The sequence below is a fragment of the Boleophthalmus pectinirostris genome, unplaced genomic scaffold (genome assembly GCF_026225935.1).
Source record: "Boleophthalmus pectinirostris isolate CB_2022bp ecotype Guang Dong unplaced genomic scaffold, ASM2622593v1 HiC_scaffold_10, whole genome shotgun sequence".
NCBI classification, from domain to species: domain Eukaryota; kingdom Metazoa; phylum Chordata; class Actinopteri; order Gobiiformes; family Gobiidae; genus Boleophthalmus; species Boleophthalmus pectinirostris.
This window is the reverse complement of record NW_026570971.1, coordinates 21247321-21264598: the sequence shown is the minus strand read 5'-3', so window position 1 is coordinate 21264598 and position 17278 is coordinate 21247321. Positions and strand designations below refer to the sequence as shown.

Genomic DNA, 17278 nt, shown 5'->3' with positions numbered 1-17278 from the left:
AACATTTCTGGGCAGCAACTTATGTTGTGATTCGGAGCTAGGCTTGTTTAAAAAAAATAATTCTAATCCTACAAAAAATAATTTTCAAACTAGATATAGATTAATAGATTCAATAAAGTTTAAACAAATGACAATTATGTTGTGTTGAAACTTTTCCTTATCATTGTGAAAATTGGTATTGAGTAGCATTTTCCATTGCATAGATCCAGGTGTTTTAAGATGATTTCACTTAAGGCTCTGTATGTTTGTATGGGAGGTAATGGTCGGACAGTAACTCTAATATACATGTAATATACCAGTTTATCTTTTCATACTCTTTCCCCGCTCTACACTAGGACACTTCGATACCAGCCACCTAAGACAAAAAGACAAAACCCTCATAATGAAAATGCATGTTTATTGTACTGGAGTAACATTCTTTTTTAACTTACATAACAATTAACAGTAAAAGTTTCACAGGGATTTCAATGGTCAAATATAACAGCATTTTACAGTGAAAACAGAGGTGAACAGTTTTATGACAAAGGAAAATCAGTAAACAAAGATTCCTCCAGCATTCCAACAGCTCTTCATGGTGACAGTTTCTATGTTGTTTACATAGACTTTAACAAAAACAACATTGACAAAACAGCGGCTGTAAGTGGAGTTTTAGCTCTAATGGTTCTAATGGTAAAAACAGATTAGGCATAACGTTATGAGAAAGATGGAGGGTCCGTTACCTACTTGTCTCCATGGAGATGCTATTGCTTTGGTTAGAATGTTTCACGGTATAACTGTAGACATATACATCTAGCATTTATTCATTACAGGTTTTTCTAACGCTCAGAAATACAATAATTCCCTCTGTGAATAGGAATGACTCTCCACAGATCTGAATCATAAAGTAGCGTAGTCCTGTAACCTGCTTGTCTATCTTGTAATAGATAGACAATGGCTGATAATAGACAAAGCAATAAAATTTTCATGGAGGCAAGTAGGTGACGGACCTTCCACTAAAAAAACACTTGAGCAGTGCACCTTTAAGAATCAGACCAGGGCCAAATTAGTAGAATTGTGATTCACAAATAGCGGCACCAAAACAGTGGGGTGGTCCTGTTCAGCAATCAAATCAAAATCAGAAGTATTCCAAGAAATGAACAGCAACAGGTGTCTGTGTGCCCCAACAACAAATATGTTTTTCTTGTTATGCTTTAACTGTGTGTACTCAAACAAATATATCTGGATATCTTTTAAAGTAAGGAAGTGCCTCATTACTCTGTCTGGTAAAGTGAAGGAGCAGATTAAGAGTTATCAGTTTCATGGAAAAAGAAACTTGAGATTTACTCATGGTGCAGTCAGTGCACTTTGTCTTAGTACTTGCACAGTACTTTTAAAGTCTTCCAGGTACACAGCCACATACACACATCGCGTCTCTGCAGGCGCGCCAATAAGACTACAGTTTCCCGTTGGCAAAGGCTCCCTCCTGAAACTGAGGTATGAAGCTCTTGAAGTACGCTCTGAAGACACAACAGACACAACAGTATAAACGCACAGCCAACTAAACATCCACATGTGACAATGATTGTGATCCTGCCGCTTCAAAGCAAAGAACAAATTCACTGGGTCAGTCCCAGCGCAGCGTGTGGTAAAGAGGAGATGAAAGCAAAGCTGTTTACTACAATAGTCCAAATGCATCTGCACCAGCACAAGCTATGGAAGAATCAGGGAGATTTTCATGCTTGTAAGTATAAGGTAAATATAAATACATACAAAAATAATTCAAATATCAAAGCAGAATGTGCAGCTCAGCTCTGGGAAACAGACAAAGGCACAAAGCACATGTCAGACGGATCATTTTAAGCTGCGTTTATGAATGTTGCTTTTGCCAAGAACAAACAGAGGCCTATAGATTTCAACGGGGTCATGTCAGTTTATGTACTCAGGGCGTGTGCGTACAGAGAGCTACTGCTCTAATCACAACTAAAGTACATAGCATTTTTATTTGTTCATTTGGTTGTGCATGTTGCTTATAAACACGCTAGACAGTTGTCATGGCCACATTTAGAACTGCTGGGCTTGCTAATTACCTCTTTAAATACAGACACAGGAAGAAATGCATGTGAAGTAGAGCAGATGGAGAAAATCTAAGGGTGAAATTATGCGATTGGGATTTGTGTTTTTAAATCTGTATTCAGTTCACAGTGGACATTTTAAACACATCCAGTAGCATTAACATTTGTGAAAGATATTAATATGAACTGACAAATTCCCGCAAGCATTGTGTACATTTTTTGAGGAGGTCTAAATTACAAGTTATCAGGTTAGAGTTCAACAATCAATCTCCATTCATCAATCAACCATTCAAACTGCAATTTTGGTTCAATAGCAGTTAATCGTGCAGCTCAAATATTAAGTGCTTTGCCCAAGGATACAACCGCAGTACAGACTGCTTAGAGTGGGGAACCAAGGGGAACTGCAATAGCATTTTAGGATTGTTTTGCAGATTGTAGCATCATTTCCTTTGCTGTATTTTGGGTTTTGAGGTTTTGAGCTTTGGGCCCTAACTTTGTCAACAATTGTCATGCTAATTATCTGCCCTCAAATGGAAAAATTCACTTAAAAAACCCAATGGAAAAATACTTACTTAGCTCTTTTGGCCATCTCGTTGCCATCCCATCTTGGACTGTATGGATATGACTTCTGCACTTGTGAGTAAAGCTGACCGCTGTTTGTGAAGTGGTAAACGGACTGGAAGGTGAGGGTGGGCTGGTCCCGGGGGAAGTACAATGGCAAATCCACTATAAACCAGAAAAAGATATGTATTAAGACCAGCTGAAATATTCATATCATTAAGTTTGATTTAACATCCTTACCATGCACTAAAAAACAAAAATCCTTCCACATGAGCAACAAGGTGAGTTTTGTGAAGCCCTCTGCATCATACTCTACAACGCCCCTGCAAAACAAAACAGTTTTGTAGTTTATTTTCAGCTCTTAAAATATGAGAAATCTGTGAAAAGGTAATAACTGGATGTACTAACGTTCCAAAATGGCTCAGGAAAGCAGCAATGTACTCCCTGCGTTTGTGGTAACCTTGGATAACATACTGCACCTGCAAAAAAGACAATGAGTGAAGAGGCTGAAGTGGTTTTGAAAAAATACAGATTATGACTCTGTGTACCCAAAATGATAGAAAATGTCTGCTATTAAAATAAACATCTTTGTCAGCAGTCCAAGGTTTCCTCAACCTCAATACTTGTATCACACTAATTAATGGACAGAAGAGTGCAGTTAGAAATCTATTTCAAATGCAGTAAAATATACACACATACACAGCTAAGTACAAGATGTAACTTTTCTGGTGGAGGGTACACTTGTCTCTATGGAGATGTCATTGCATTGCCTGGAATATCTCCACGTCAGATCTATGGGAGCCCTCTCACAGTAAGAATACATGTTTTTTTGGTTTATTTTTATTACTATAAGTTAAACTAACCAACCAACTACAGTAGACTTAAATAATTGTAGAAGAATGTAAGGTGAAGCAATATATCATCTGTAATTAAAATACTAAGAGACACGTTTAATTAGCGGTGTGCAGAAATATCTAAATATTGATATATCGTATCACTTAATGCAATGATACAGTATCGATATCTGCTGTGGGCTGCTGTATCAAAAGATCGCCAAGAGTATTTTTTGGTATATTTTACAAAATGATTTTGTTACAGCGCTACAGTTTTGTTGCTTGGTCAGAGGAAGGAAACTCGTTCATGCAACACATTTGACATTTTCACTGTTTTGATGAGTAAAATGGGTGTGTTTCATATTTACTTTGCACAAGAAGTGACTTAACAAAGTCTTTTAGTATCACAGTCATCATTTAGCCATTATTTTTTATTGAACCGTATTGAATCGGTTTCAAATATATCGTATTGAATTGAAAGTGCACTGTATTGAGATATGTATGTATGTATCGTAACAGCAACTTGACTGAATGATACCCAGGCCTACGTTTAATTAGCCTGATTCATCAGCCAGTTTCACTTGGTGGAAACCGTCTGGCCTCACCGCATTAGGATTCAGTTGCTCGACAGTAGGCGGGTACGTTTTTTTTTTAAATTCAATCAATCACTGCTATTTGGTTGTGATGTATGTAATGCGCCAAATACCGTAGGAAAAAGGACAATAACGTCTTTCCCCTTGATAAAATTCAACAAACATTCTCTTTGTTCCGGCTTTAAATCCTCGATCTCGGGAATCATTGCCAACACAGAATGTATGTCTTCGTCTACATTCATCTCGACCTCTTTGTTTACTGTTGTGCTGTACATAAAAGGGACCCAGACAGGCGCTTGAGTTTGACGTCATGACTTCACAGCTCTTCACTGATTGGCCGTGTGTAGTCTACAACTTCCAGGGTTCTAGGAAACCATCTAGTGCATTCTGATTCCTGACCTTGTTGTTGGAGAGAAATTAAATTGAGCGGAGGAACTAGCCTGGCTAACATTTAATGCCATACTGTGAAACATTCCAGTAATGACAGACCAGTAGTGTAATAGGACTAGTAATTATTTAGTAGTAGTAGTAGTATTAATGTGAGTATAGATGTGAACTGTGCGTTGTTTTTGTGATGTGTTCAATATCTTTCTCTTCATATGAATTAAATATAATAATAGCTAGGTTTCTACACATTTTACAGCATGAATACCATTACCGTATTTTGTATTTCCAATCACATCAGTGCATTTATATTAGCTCCGTCAACACCTGTCTTCAACCTTCTCTAGACCAAAAGCTAATGCTATGAGACGCGTTACCTGTGGACCAGCCCACAGTGTAAACAAGGCCAAAGAAAAGCAAGATTAAGAGATATAGACCTTTCAACAGCAGCTTTCAGTTTGACCTGAATACAAAATAACATAATACGGCGTCAGTGTTGATGTAGGAACATTGTTATGGGATTTCAGATTATCCTTTAATGTAACTTGGTTGTGACATTTCAATCCAGTGGTGAGATGTAAATGCAGATGTAGGTAAGGCTGGGAAATAAAATTTTAATCAAGTTTCAATCATTTCTAATTGTCTATGATTTGCTTTGATGTTTTTCCTTTGGAGGACCACAGCCAATCCATATAAGGAAAGACACTGTGGTTTTTGTTGTTATATTTGCCCGGGCCACAGATGTTGTTTAAAATATTGTTATGAGTATTTTAAGGGCCCATATTACATACATATTTTCTGAACTGTTATAATGTTTCCACATCACAGACATACCTGGAGTTGCGTTTTGTTTCAGTCACACACATTGCTAATCTCTACTGAACAAAAGATAAAAGGTCTGTTAACTTGAAAACTACCAGTCCATGACATCACAAGGTGGAACAGAGCATTTTGAGCTTTAGAGATGAATATGGATTAATAGATCAGACAGATTAATAATAAAGGCTTACTCAAACATGTTTGATTGAAACAAAACACAACTCCAGGTATATTTATGATGATGAGGTAACAACATTCTAACATATCTTAAATCTCACAAGAGTCTATTTTGTGTCATATATTTAAGCCCAAAGAGAAGGCTGAGGTAGTGTTGACCATAGTGGGTGCTGGTTATAAATCCCGTGGTCAGGTTAGAAAATCTATGGTCAGCCTGTAGGCCACCCTGATCCTTCACAAACACTGCAAACTACTACTAACTTCTGTACAGATGCTAATATTTTTGTGTATAGTACAATCATTACAGATTTCTAATAATTGCTGTGTGACATAAAATCAAAACCAAAAGAAAACGTGGAATAGGATTTAAAATAAATGTCTTTATTACACTCAGGAAGTACAGGTGATAATAGTTTTCCCCACTACTATCAGATTAGTATCTGATTGGCCACCAGCCACCTGTGTGCCTAGTCCTTTCATTTGCTGTTTAAGCTAACGTACAAAAAACACACATTATTGTTTGGCAAATTGATCATGGCAATTTTTACATCAACAAAGGTATTTATTTATATATCATCAAACATCTACAATGTGCCTCTTGAATTAATAGTGACTTCTTTGAATCCTCACTTTTTGTCAGACAGAGAAAGCCAGTCTCCCCTTTACAGATAATGACAGATAAAGGACAGTCAGATCTAGTGTGGAGTATGAGGACTACAGCAGGAGAGTGTATTGTTAGAGCCACTACTGTGCTTACTCATGGTTTATGAGTGAATGTTGGTGTTCTTAAAGAGAACAGCAGTAATCTGTGGAGCACACAGTCTGAAGGCAGCTTAAACACACTGTGACTCAGCTCCTGTTCAATGCTGTTTACATGGGACAGTGGAGGCGTGCATTTAGATAAGTGAAAAGCTGCAAGGCCACTACTCAATACTGTTTATTTAGTTCCGCTGAGCGACTGTGGTTTCAGGGGGAACTGCAGATCACTGAACTCTCACACCTACACTCAAAAGGAAGTCCCACCCCCCGCTGCCTACGATTGGCTGCCTGGAGGTTGGCATGACGCAACACAGGTGATGCTGTTGTGCAGGTATTTGCAGGTGCCCACACCCAGGCCTCGTTCCGTACACTCTTTGTGTTTGACTGTCTGAACATGTGCCAGCGTTGCGCTGATGCAACAGCACCGGAAGTGCACCCTGATGTGTGATTGAGAAATGGCACCTACGCATTCGTACAACCCACAGAGCCTGTCTGTTCTTTCAGATAATAAACCAAGGTGAATCTCTTTATTACCTTTTTCTTTTAGGCAAACAAATGTGCCACAGGAATAAAAAAATAAAAAATAAAAAAAATGAGAAGGATAGGGACTTCAACTGTGTGCAGGGTCCTTAATACACACAGATAATAAGAAAAAACATCAAAGAGCATTTGCGTTATTTATTAATTAACTTTTCAGAGGGACAGGGTGCATTATTAAACATTTTAACAAGTGTCCCTGGATTAGACAAGGCTTTCATTGGCAGTAATCCACACATTTATACTTTATGCTTTGAAAACAAGTTGAGAAAAGTGTTTCTTTCCACTACAACATATAATGAAGCACCATGTGAACACTGCTGTAATCAAAAAGACTTAAGAATTAAAAGGGCATCTTTATGGAGGTAATATTATACATGTACAATATCCATTATCTCTCATGAACCAGTAAAACTAATGCAGTATGGAGTTATCCAAAACTGACATTATTGAATTTAAAATGAGAAAATGATGTGTGTGCACAGGATTGTGTCTAACATAGACAGTTCAACAAACTATAACTGTCATGTACACACCCCTTTAACAATAGTTAGTTATGAAGAGTATTACATGTAGCAATTATCTGGTTACGGCAGAGACTTGCCGTTAAAGACCAGGATTACACAATACAATCTAGATTAGAGCAGGTTTCTACCTTGTTTAATCAGAGTTTAGTCTAGATTTAAAATTGATCAAGACAAGACCTTTTTAAGTCATAAACCAGTTCTGAACCACATTAAATCATAGTTTAGGTATGTTACAAGTCTTCAGTTAGGTGTTTTAGCTTCTACTTGGAGAGCAATGTCCTTTCAAAATAGTTATTATTTGAGAACAACTGATCTAAAATATCAGTGGGTAAATGAGAGAAGATGTGATATGGACACCAGGTGCAGAGTCCCTGTCTGTCTCACAGCTGAGGTATGCTTTACATTGTGTCATTGCACTCGGAGCATCTGGAATAAGTGGGTGTATGTGATAAGTGACTGCACAGGCTGGTGTCTGGGAAATTGATATTATTGCTGTTTAGATGAGTAATGGCCCTTAGTATAGATGTGAACAATATTCTGTAGGCGTAAGGTCTTTAAAAGTGATTTATTTTATTTTATAAGCATAATTTGTGTTATGATACTATAAATATGGATTATTAGTCACATGACAATCACACACCTCTAATGTTTTCCAGCTGAAGTGACATACATATGTTGTAATGGAAAAACACACTTCAGGATGCTCAGAGGTATGATTATCTCTACAGGAAGTCTGTTGGGTTTGTTCATGCAACTATTTTTGTAGAAATCTATTTTTGTGCTGGTTCCCTCTTATCTGTGCATGCAATTGTCACAGTGTGTTCGAAGGCCTTGCCCTAAATTTAACAGAGGGGGCAAAGTCCAGTGCTACATAAATGAAAATAGGGCTGCAGAGAACGATTATTTTAGAAAGTGATTAATCAGCAATTTTTTAGCGGGTTTGTCAAATGATTATTTCTGTTGTACATCAATACGTTTTTTATACATTTTTATCAACTAAAGACTGAAATATGGTAACTGAAGGCTTCTAGACAGACAATATAGATGGATAATTACTGATGAAAATCTCATTATTATTATTTTTTTTAAATGCTATTTTGATTTAATTCTACAGTCTTTGTTATGAAAGGGCTTTTGTATTTTACAATCTGTGTAATAATTTCTCTTAAACATAGTTAACATTGATTCAGGATTTTGCTAAAACATTTGCCTAGTCTTTTCTAGTTTTGAAACTTTGGTGAATTTTACTTCCTGGCTAGACACGGGCAAAAGATATGATAAAACAAAGAGGTATGTTACCTAGAACCATAATGTCAAGGGTCAAAATAGTTATGATTTGACAAAATAAAAACACCTTTATTTTGTTAAATATTGACACTGTCATAAAAATGTCTTCCTTGAGCATAAACTGTCTCTGTATTTTGGATGGAATTGATGACAGAAGTAGTATTCTGTTATAGAACTCATTTCTAATTCCTGTATTTTCCAACTATTTATTTTCTACATTTCTTAACAAACTGCTACTTGATTGATGTACATTATGATGAATATTTACCTTGTGTACTATCCCGCCAAATCAAGTAATAATACAATAATATATTGTTCTACAAAATGCACTTTAACCCAAACAAGGTTCAGTAGTTTCATTCAGGATATGTTCCTCTGGCATCTGACTTGGCGGATGTCAAGTTCAATAAAACAAACCCAAAATAAGCTAATCAAATTTCCTTTAACATTTATTCCTCTAACATGTGGGCGTTCACGTGATGTGGAGCTCGGAGCCTGTAGGCCATTTGAGGACAAGGATGTAGCAGACATTATTAGCTCAGTAGTTAGCGTCCAGGTGAGCGAGGATAGAGAGGGGAGACAGGGGCGATCAGTATGCATTATGTGTGGGTGAGGAGAGTGAGAGAGGGTCTGGGGACTGGCCATGTGGGGGATGGGCTTCTCTTACTCCCCCCGGGCGAAAGGGCATTACATCTCGTCTCCTGCTCTGCATAGCTACCTGTCAACCTGTGGAAGTTAGGAATCAGCAGACAGACTATGGAGATCGGCCAGGACGCCCACATCTCCAAACATACGTGCATCAGTACACATGTTAACAAGTAAATGGCTATACACAGCTCTGAGGCTAGAGCTGAATTAAAGGGCCCATATTATGCTATTTTCTTATCTATTGTAATGTTGTTTCCTGATCACAAACATATCTGGATGTTTTGTATCTTGTGTTTTGTTTCATTCACACGATTAACACACAAATCCTGCATATTTAGGCTGAATTCTTCTACAGGAAGTGCGATACTGTTTTTAAACTACAGTTTCACTAGAATCATTTGGATAGTTTCAGCCTTGGAATTTCCAATCTCTACTAAACCTAAGGTAAAAGGAGCTGTTAACTTGAACACTACTGCTTGACATCACGAGGTGGAACAGAGCACTTTGAGCATTGGAGATGTACACAGACTGATAATAAAAGATTACTCAAACGTGTGAATGAAACAAAACACAACTTCAGGTATGTTTTCGAGGAGGTAACAACATAATAACACGGTATAAAGCTCACAAGAGTCAGTTCTGCGTGATATATGACCTTTAAATATCATGCAGGAAACAACAAGAGCAAGAGCAGCCATGTTAATAGTTACCTTATTGGTGAGTAACTGGCAAACTTGAGGTACATAGTCGATCAGGCATCCTCCACTGGGGAAGGCTGGGATGTGCAGTGCAGAAGATCCTCCGAGAGCGCTGAAAGAGTAACAAAAACATGTGAACAGTGTAACCCGAAGACACACTAGGGTCCAAATTGCACAATATTTATATGATTTGAAGTGTTGCTGAAGAGATTGCAAAAGACAGTCTCAACACACATAGTCAATAATCATGTGTAATTTGTAGGCATGTCTTCACAACTTTTTCTAATCTTGTTTTGATTTTAACAACCTCAATTACTGGGAATTTCTGCTGGTAGAGAAGATAGGTTCAAACAGTGAAGAATAAGTAAGCAGTTTTAATAGTAAACTAATGGAATAAAAGTATCACACAGACACTGGTGAGGTAATAATATATTAGTAATGTGATGAAGGGGGAGTGTGATACATTTCAAACTATTTTCCCCAGAGACCATTAAGAGGAGTAGATGGAGAAGCTGAGGTGGCTGAGGATCTTGTTTCTCTGATGGAGAAAGGGCAAAGATGGGTCATGGTAAATACTGAGACTACATTTTGTAATTTTTGTTTGCGGGAGGATATATATAATAATGGGTTGAGATATGACTGAAGAAGAGGTAAAAATGGCGGGATGTGGTGTGGCCAACAATGAGAAAGATTCTAGAATTAAAGCCACAGTATGTTAGCCAAGTTGGCACCACCTACTGCCTCCGCTCAATTTCATTTCTCTCCAGCGACTAGGTCAGGAGTCAGAATACACTAGATGGTTTGCAAGAACCCCGGAAGCACATCGGCCAACCAGCTGTGAGCTGTGAAGCCATGACGTCAAACTCAAGCGCCTGTCTGGGTCCCTTTTATGTACAGCACAACAGTAAACAAAGTGGTCGAGATGGATGTAGACGAAGTCATACATTCTGTGTTGGCAACGATTCCCGAGATCTTGAATTTTACCAAGGGTAAAGACGTTATTGCCCTTCTTCCTACGGGATTTGGCGCATTACATACGTCACAACCAAATAGCAGAGATTGGTGAAATAAAAAAAGTACCCGCCTACCGTCCAGCGAACAAATTCTTTCACTTCGTGAAACCGGCTGACGAATCAAGCTAACAGTATGTAGCTTTTTAGCCAAATATTATTAATTACATTAAAATAATAATAATAATAATAAAAATAAATAAATAAGCATGTTTTTTTTGGTTGTTTTTATTGCACTCTATAACTTATGAAAACAAGCATCCTTACTCTGAGTGGGCTTGCACCTCCACAAACCTGACATTATTTAGTCTGGAGGAGGGCCGCCTCCTGCTTGCTTCCATAAAATTGTTGTTCCTTTGTCTATAATCTTTCCTTGTATGACATAAAACTCCATAGAGGAGAATGTTCAGAAGTATGGTTTTACCTTCCGATTTCCGAAAGTTACATACTGTGCCTTTAAGGACATCAAATCATACACTGATTAATTTAAACCCTTGCTCAATGACAGAAAGCTTTTATGTTTTAAGACTGTATTGTTGTGCTACTGAATAGTTTTACTTGAATTACTTGAAAATTTTGGTGACTCATAGCTGTGGCATCCTCTTTATTCCTTTCCTTATACTGGTCTGACATCTTTGTGATTGTGCAGCATAGAGATCCATTAGTGATTAGTTCATGCTTGTTTAATCAATAAATCTGCTGCTGTAGTTGCTCTGTGACTACACCGCTCACTACAGCTCTTCTGATTCAATGGGGCAAAACAGGGAAAACCCCCAGGACAGGTTAAAGGTCTCTAAGAAGCGTTTATTCTGTCATAATGCTCATTTTAAACATCGGCGTTCACAGATGAGTTCTTCTACTTGACAGACACAGGCTGATTTGATAGGTCTTATGAAATACAAATGCATGTCTAAAGTATTTGACAACCGTTTACCAGGTTCAAAAGGCATCACGCATGTACTTAAAGCTCATCAAGAAACATCATGTCAAATACACAGAAGATGAAACACAACCTTAGGGCAAAATGAGGTTATTATAAGGTGAAAATGCAGTGAGCAGTGACTGTGTACTGTAAAATTTACTTCAGTGCTGAAATATTACATATAGTGTAGTCCAATTTAATGATTCATATTATGACTGTGGTTATAATTACTCTAATCGTTTATGAAAATGGTGTAATAGGAAAAAAACAATTAATAATTACCTGTTCTTATGGGCTATCATTCTGCCCAACAAAACCTGGAGCATAGCCAAGTTGTTCAAGCTTTCAAAACATTAATCAAGAAGACATTACAAGAGAATAATAATAGGTCAATACTTTCTCTGGTAATTTGACTGTACTTAACCATTTCAAACAATTATGATTTCAGTTTTTGTTCCATAATCAAGCAGCTAGAGCATGTGGATTAATTATATTTTAAATAAATCAAGAATCAATTATTTTAAATTATATACTTTGTGCTTTTTAATTTGAGATATCTACAGTCATTCCTCTAGCCAAAAGAAGCATGTGGAGTCCATATTTAGAATAATTTGAACTGTTTTGTGTGAAATGGCCCTGATTAAAAGTCTGATAAAGATTTTTAAAAATGTGATCTATCAAAGAAAGGAAAATGAACAGCTCTCAGCCCTATGAGCAATATGACCACATGTTTCATGAATGTGAGAAAACATTTAAGGGAGTCTAGAGGAGGTTGATGTAAGCCGCTGAATAATGTGCGCCACCTTACAAAAGATGGGAAATATTTTAAAATAAAGGTCATAGAATGGTTACTGGTAAGTGAACTTTTGGCCTTATATGGGAGGTGCATTTTGTTTGACAGGAACACTGTTGTTCCCTATAGAGTATTGACAAATCTCCAGAAGCATAATAGATTTTGTGTTAGCTAACTTTTAAAAAACTTACAGAAACAAGCCAAGCAAGCTGTCAAAGGCACTGCTATTGTCAAACCTATTTTTCCTCCAACCCAAACCCAGTATTTACACAGAGCTTTGTGCAAATAATTAGTGTTAGCATGTGCATTTCCGTGCTCAGCAACAAATGGCTTACTGCATCAAGCACAAGAAAGCCTTTGAAAAGGAAAATCTAGCTGATGCCCATCTATCCACCCACAGGTCTAAGAATAGCGCCATATCATTCAGATGGAAATGCGTTCGAGAGGGACAAAATAAACGGTGCTGCGTTCGTCACTCATTTGTGTCAATGCGGGCCTAGGAACAAAAAAGTGCGCTTTGTGTAGCACTGGTTTTCTGGTTTACTGAAAAGAGGAATGGATGGGATTGTAATGGTCGTGTGTAATGGCACCAAACCACACCAGGATGAAACGAGGAAAAAAGAGTGAATGATGAGAATATGAGAAAGTAATTGGGTGACAATAAAACGGAAAAGGATAAAATACTGTTGTAAATGAGACCAAAAGAAGACGACAGGTTTAAAGAGTGTAACCATGGCAGCAAAAAAAACCAAACAAACAAAAACCACACACACACAAAAAAGGAAGCTATGGGGGTGATATGTACATGTGGTAGTTGTAGTAATTAATGTTTATTTTTGCTGTTTGTTTCTTCACTTGTGTCATCCCAGTTCAGATTATAAATGTGGTCAATGTATTAAATCATAGTTGTGTATGCTTCCTGTAAGGTATAAGTGGCGTTTCCAGGAGGGCCCTTGAGTCCTCTGTCGGCCTTAAACGGTGACAGTGCTCTTAACACTACCCACACATTACAGAGTCATCACACAGACATGCTACCTAACACAACCCCTGTGAGCAATGCAGCTCACTGTATGACACTGTACAGTAGACACACACACACAGGACATGGAAACAGCATATGACTTCATTAACAACACATATGAACCTGTGTCTGTCATACACTGGTGATAGAAGAGACTTATGTTTAGAGGACGAGAGGATTTCCGACACAAGATGACTTAAAGCTGAATTACTCAGATAAAAATGCATCGTGTAAGGACGAAAACAAAAATCAGACTGTTACATGCTGTCTACGTCCAATTAGAAAACATTTTGACAACTGCTAACACATAGGGAAGAGTCATGTACGTCACTATATGATGTTTTGGGATGAGAGCTGATTGGCTGATTGGTTTAATTAAGGTCCAATCTGCTTCACCTTTTCCGGATATATATATATATATATATATATATATATATATATATATATATATATATATATATATATATATATATATATATAGTTCTGAGCAAAGATACTGCACAGAACTCTCAAGCTCCCAGGCCGGACAGGCAGGGGGCAGGACCCGAGCTGAATGAGGGTGAGAGAGACCTACCACCGTGGAAGGTGAGAAACACATTTTTTTAATATATATATATATATATATATATATATATATCACACACACACACACACACACGTGTGTGTATATGTATGTAAATATATATATATACACACACACACACGTGTGTGTGTATATGTATGTATATATATATACACACACACACACGTATACGTATATATTCACTTTTTATTCCACGTTTAGATGAGTGTTTTCAGGAGGAAATCTGCGTGCATACGATAACGCAAAAGTGTGTGGAATTTGATTGGGTATGCATGCCAGGCAGCTCGGTGGTGACGTTAGGTGGTGATGTATGTGACATAAATGCGTACGCGATGTGAGCAGATCTGACCAGAGTTTTGCATCTTGGTCAGTGTAGATTTTTGTGTTTTTAAACCCCTAAAACATTGTCACTGTCTAAACGAAAGGCACTTCCGATAAAATATTTTGTTGTTTTTACCCACAATACATGCATGCGAATACAAGTGATGCGCCAAAGGCTTTTTGAGAGCTACAAGAAGTAGTTATATAGATTTATACCAACTTCCTCATTTCCTGGCTTGAAAATCAGCTAGTATTATATTGTAGAATAACTTAAAAATCATACTGTATAGCGCATATTGCATATCAGCCCAATTTATTAAGATACTGTTAAGTCACTGACAATGAAAAAACCTAATGATAGAAAGTCATTATTTAAATGTGGACATTATCTGTGCTAATATCAGATAGCTTATTTTAGGAATTTGTTGTGAAGACATGTTTTGACTTCCTGCAGTATTTCTTGGGAAAGTGGTTTTCTTGGTAACTGTTACTGGTTTTGCTCTTCCAGTTTGAAAAATGCAGCCATACTACTTGGAAAAGATATACTATCAGTGTTTATACTTTAAATAAACCCTAATAGTGTGATTAGGTTCACTGGGTCTTCTGTATTGATTATACTTAAGATTCTTAAGTACATACCTCTATTAGTTTCATACCTTGACCGTTTTGGCTACACACATCGCCACCTTCCTCAGAAGTGTCAGATGATGTAGTTGCAACATGGTTATTGGATTTAAACAGATTTTTTCCCCACAGGGCGTAGCAGGGTGACAGCGCCATCTGCCGTCCAACTTCTTCAGAACTGCATCCCAGTTGTGAGAAAGTTGGTATGCCCCCTAATCCCGATTTACAGTCTGTTGTTTTACTGCTCCAAGCAGGAATCAAGCTGAACAGACATGTCACAACAACATCATATGCACATAAGAATCTAAAGTATATAAAATATATAAAGTATAAGTATAGTTTTTGAAAGCTAATTGAATGGACCAGTGCAACCTGTCCCCAGAAAAGTAAACATCAAGCAAATTGTTCTGTAATCTTTAAAAATCTTTCAAAACTATTTATGTAGTAGTAATCCTCCCACAGTGGTAATGAGCTACACAAACCAGTGCACCTTTTATGCAAATAAAAGAAAGAAGTCATGAACCATAACCATAACTCCTAGTCCTTGTAGCGGGAAGTGTGATAAAGCAGCAATAGGCTGAGTCACACATTTCTTGCCTGAGCATCAAAAGGTACGTTGCAATTGTGCTTTTATTTCCTCTTCAGTTCCTCAAAGTTCATAGACTGCAAGAATATTCATTAAATAAACTTTCAAAATAATAATTATTTTCTGCTTAACTTGTATCAGTAAAGCCTTGATATTGTGGTAAAGACAGGTGAAGAACATGACAGGGGAAGTTTGCACTGTCTTTATAAGTGACTGACTTGATGATTTCTGACAGCGACAAGATGCTCAGGAAACCTTGAAAAATATCTGATCATAATGCGCAGATTTCAAAGGCCGTAGAACACCTCTGCAGACCTCTAGAGAAGGGACACACGCGGCCGCCCACGCACACACATCCTTATAGGCACCTACAGGCAAATGCAGATCTGTGGATAAACACAAGCCCAGCGCAGCCTAAAACTGTCTCTCTGTGTAGATTTTTACGGGCTCCTAAATCTGGTTTGGGGGCAGAGACGGCAGTGCCCACTCAATTCTTTTAAGCAAGGCAGCAGGTTTTTCCGGGGAAGCAAAGACAGTCCCAGTGCATCTCATGGGCATGGTGCAATCAGGTAAACAACTAGTATGAAGTTAAAAGCAGTGAGAGGTGAGAGACATAATATTAAGAAAAGCCATGGATCAAAATGATGGTGCAGCTCTGTGCTTGGGTAAAACATTAGAAGTATATTGTTAATCATAAGGTTTAATAGACAAAAGGGGAACAGGCAAATGCAATTACAGAATAATAAAAATCTAGCTCAGAGCACAATAAACAAATAGCTTTTCAATGAAAGAGTTTAGAAGATTCTAACTGCTAACATGCTAACATCTTTAATTAAAGGTAAATTTTTACAAAGTAAGTGCACGTTCATTCTAGCCTGATTCACCTCGCTGACCTCGCAGTGTTAGAAATCGTTCGCTCGACCGGTGGGTGGGTACTTTCTTTATTTAACCAATTGCTGCTATTTGGTCATGACATAGGTAATGCACCGCTAATGTGGTTAACTGGTTTATAAAGCTTTTACCAAATCCCATAGGAAGAAGGACAATAACGTTTTTTCCCTTGATAAAATTCACCAAACATTCTCTTTATTCCAGCTTTAAATCCTCGATCTCAGGAATTGTTGACAACACAGAATGTCTGTCTCTTTGCTGATTGGCTGGTGCCGGGGTTCCGGGGTACTTCCGGGGTTCTTGCAAACCGTCTAGTGTATTCCGATTCATGACCTAGTCGCTGGAGAGAAATTAAATTGAGCAGAGGCACTAGGTGGCGCCAACCTGGCTACGTTCATTCTACAGTACCTATATAAATATGTAAAAAAATTGCCATGGGTGTAAATTTGGTTCTGCCATATTATAATCCACATTTTGTATGGCGAGGGAGGTCAATATTATTATTCAAGATTATTCAATTCAGTTAGCTCAAAATATAACTGTAAATTACTAAAAACACCATTCAAATTAATCTACTTTCTAAAACAGTCAACCTAAATTTTAAGTGTTTATTTAACTGGCTATAACATTAACTTTATCATTCAGAAAGTTTG

At 37.5% G+C, this 17278-nt stretch overlaps 1 protein-coding gene across 1 annotated transcript in view; it reads right to left on the bottom strand.

Annotated features, from left to right (window-relative positions):
- Positions 1–380: 380 nt before the first annotated feature.
- Positions 381–17278, bottom strand: part of babam2 (BRISC and BRCA1 A complex member 2) — a 51229-nt gene continuing 34331 nt past the window's right edge. Inside the window, exons 7-11 of the mRNA XM_020919673.2 lie at positions 9887–9986; positions 3021–3091; positions 2853–2935; positions 2624–2777; positions 381–1496 (exon numbers count right to left, since the gene is read on the bottom strand). Coding sequence (XP_020775332.1) covers positions 1433–1496; positions 2624–2777; positions 2853–2935; positions 3021–3091; positions 9887–9986 — 472 coding nt within the window. The 3' untranslated portion in view covers positions 381–1432. The remainder of the gene's footprint in view (positions 1497–2623; positions 2778–2852; positions 2936–3020; positions 3092–9886; positions 9987–17278) is intronic.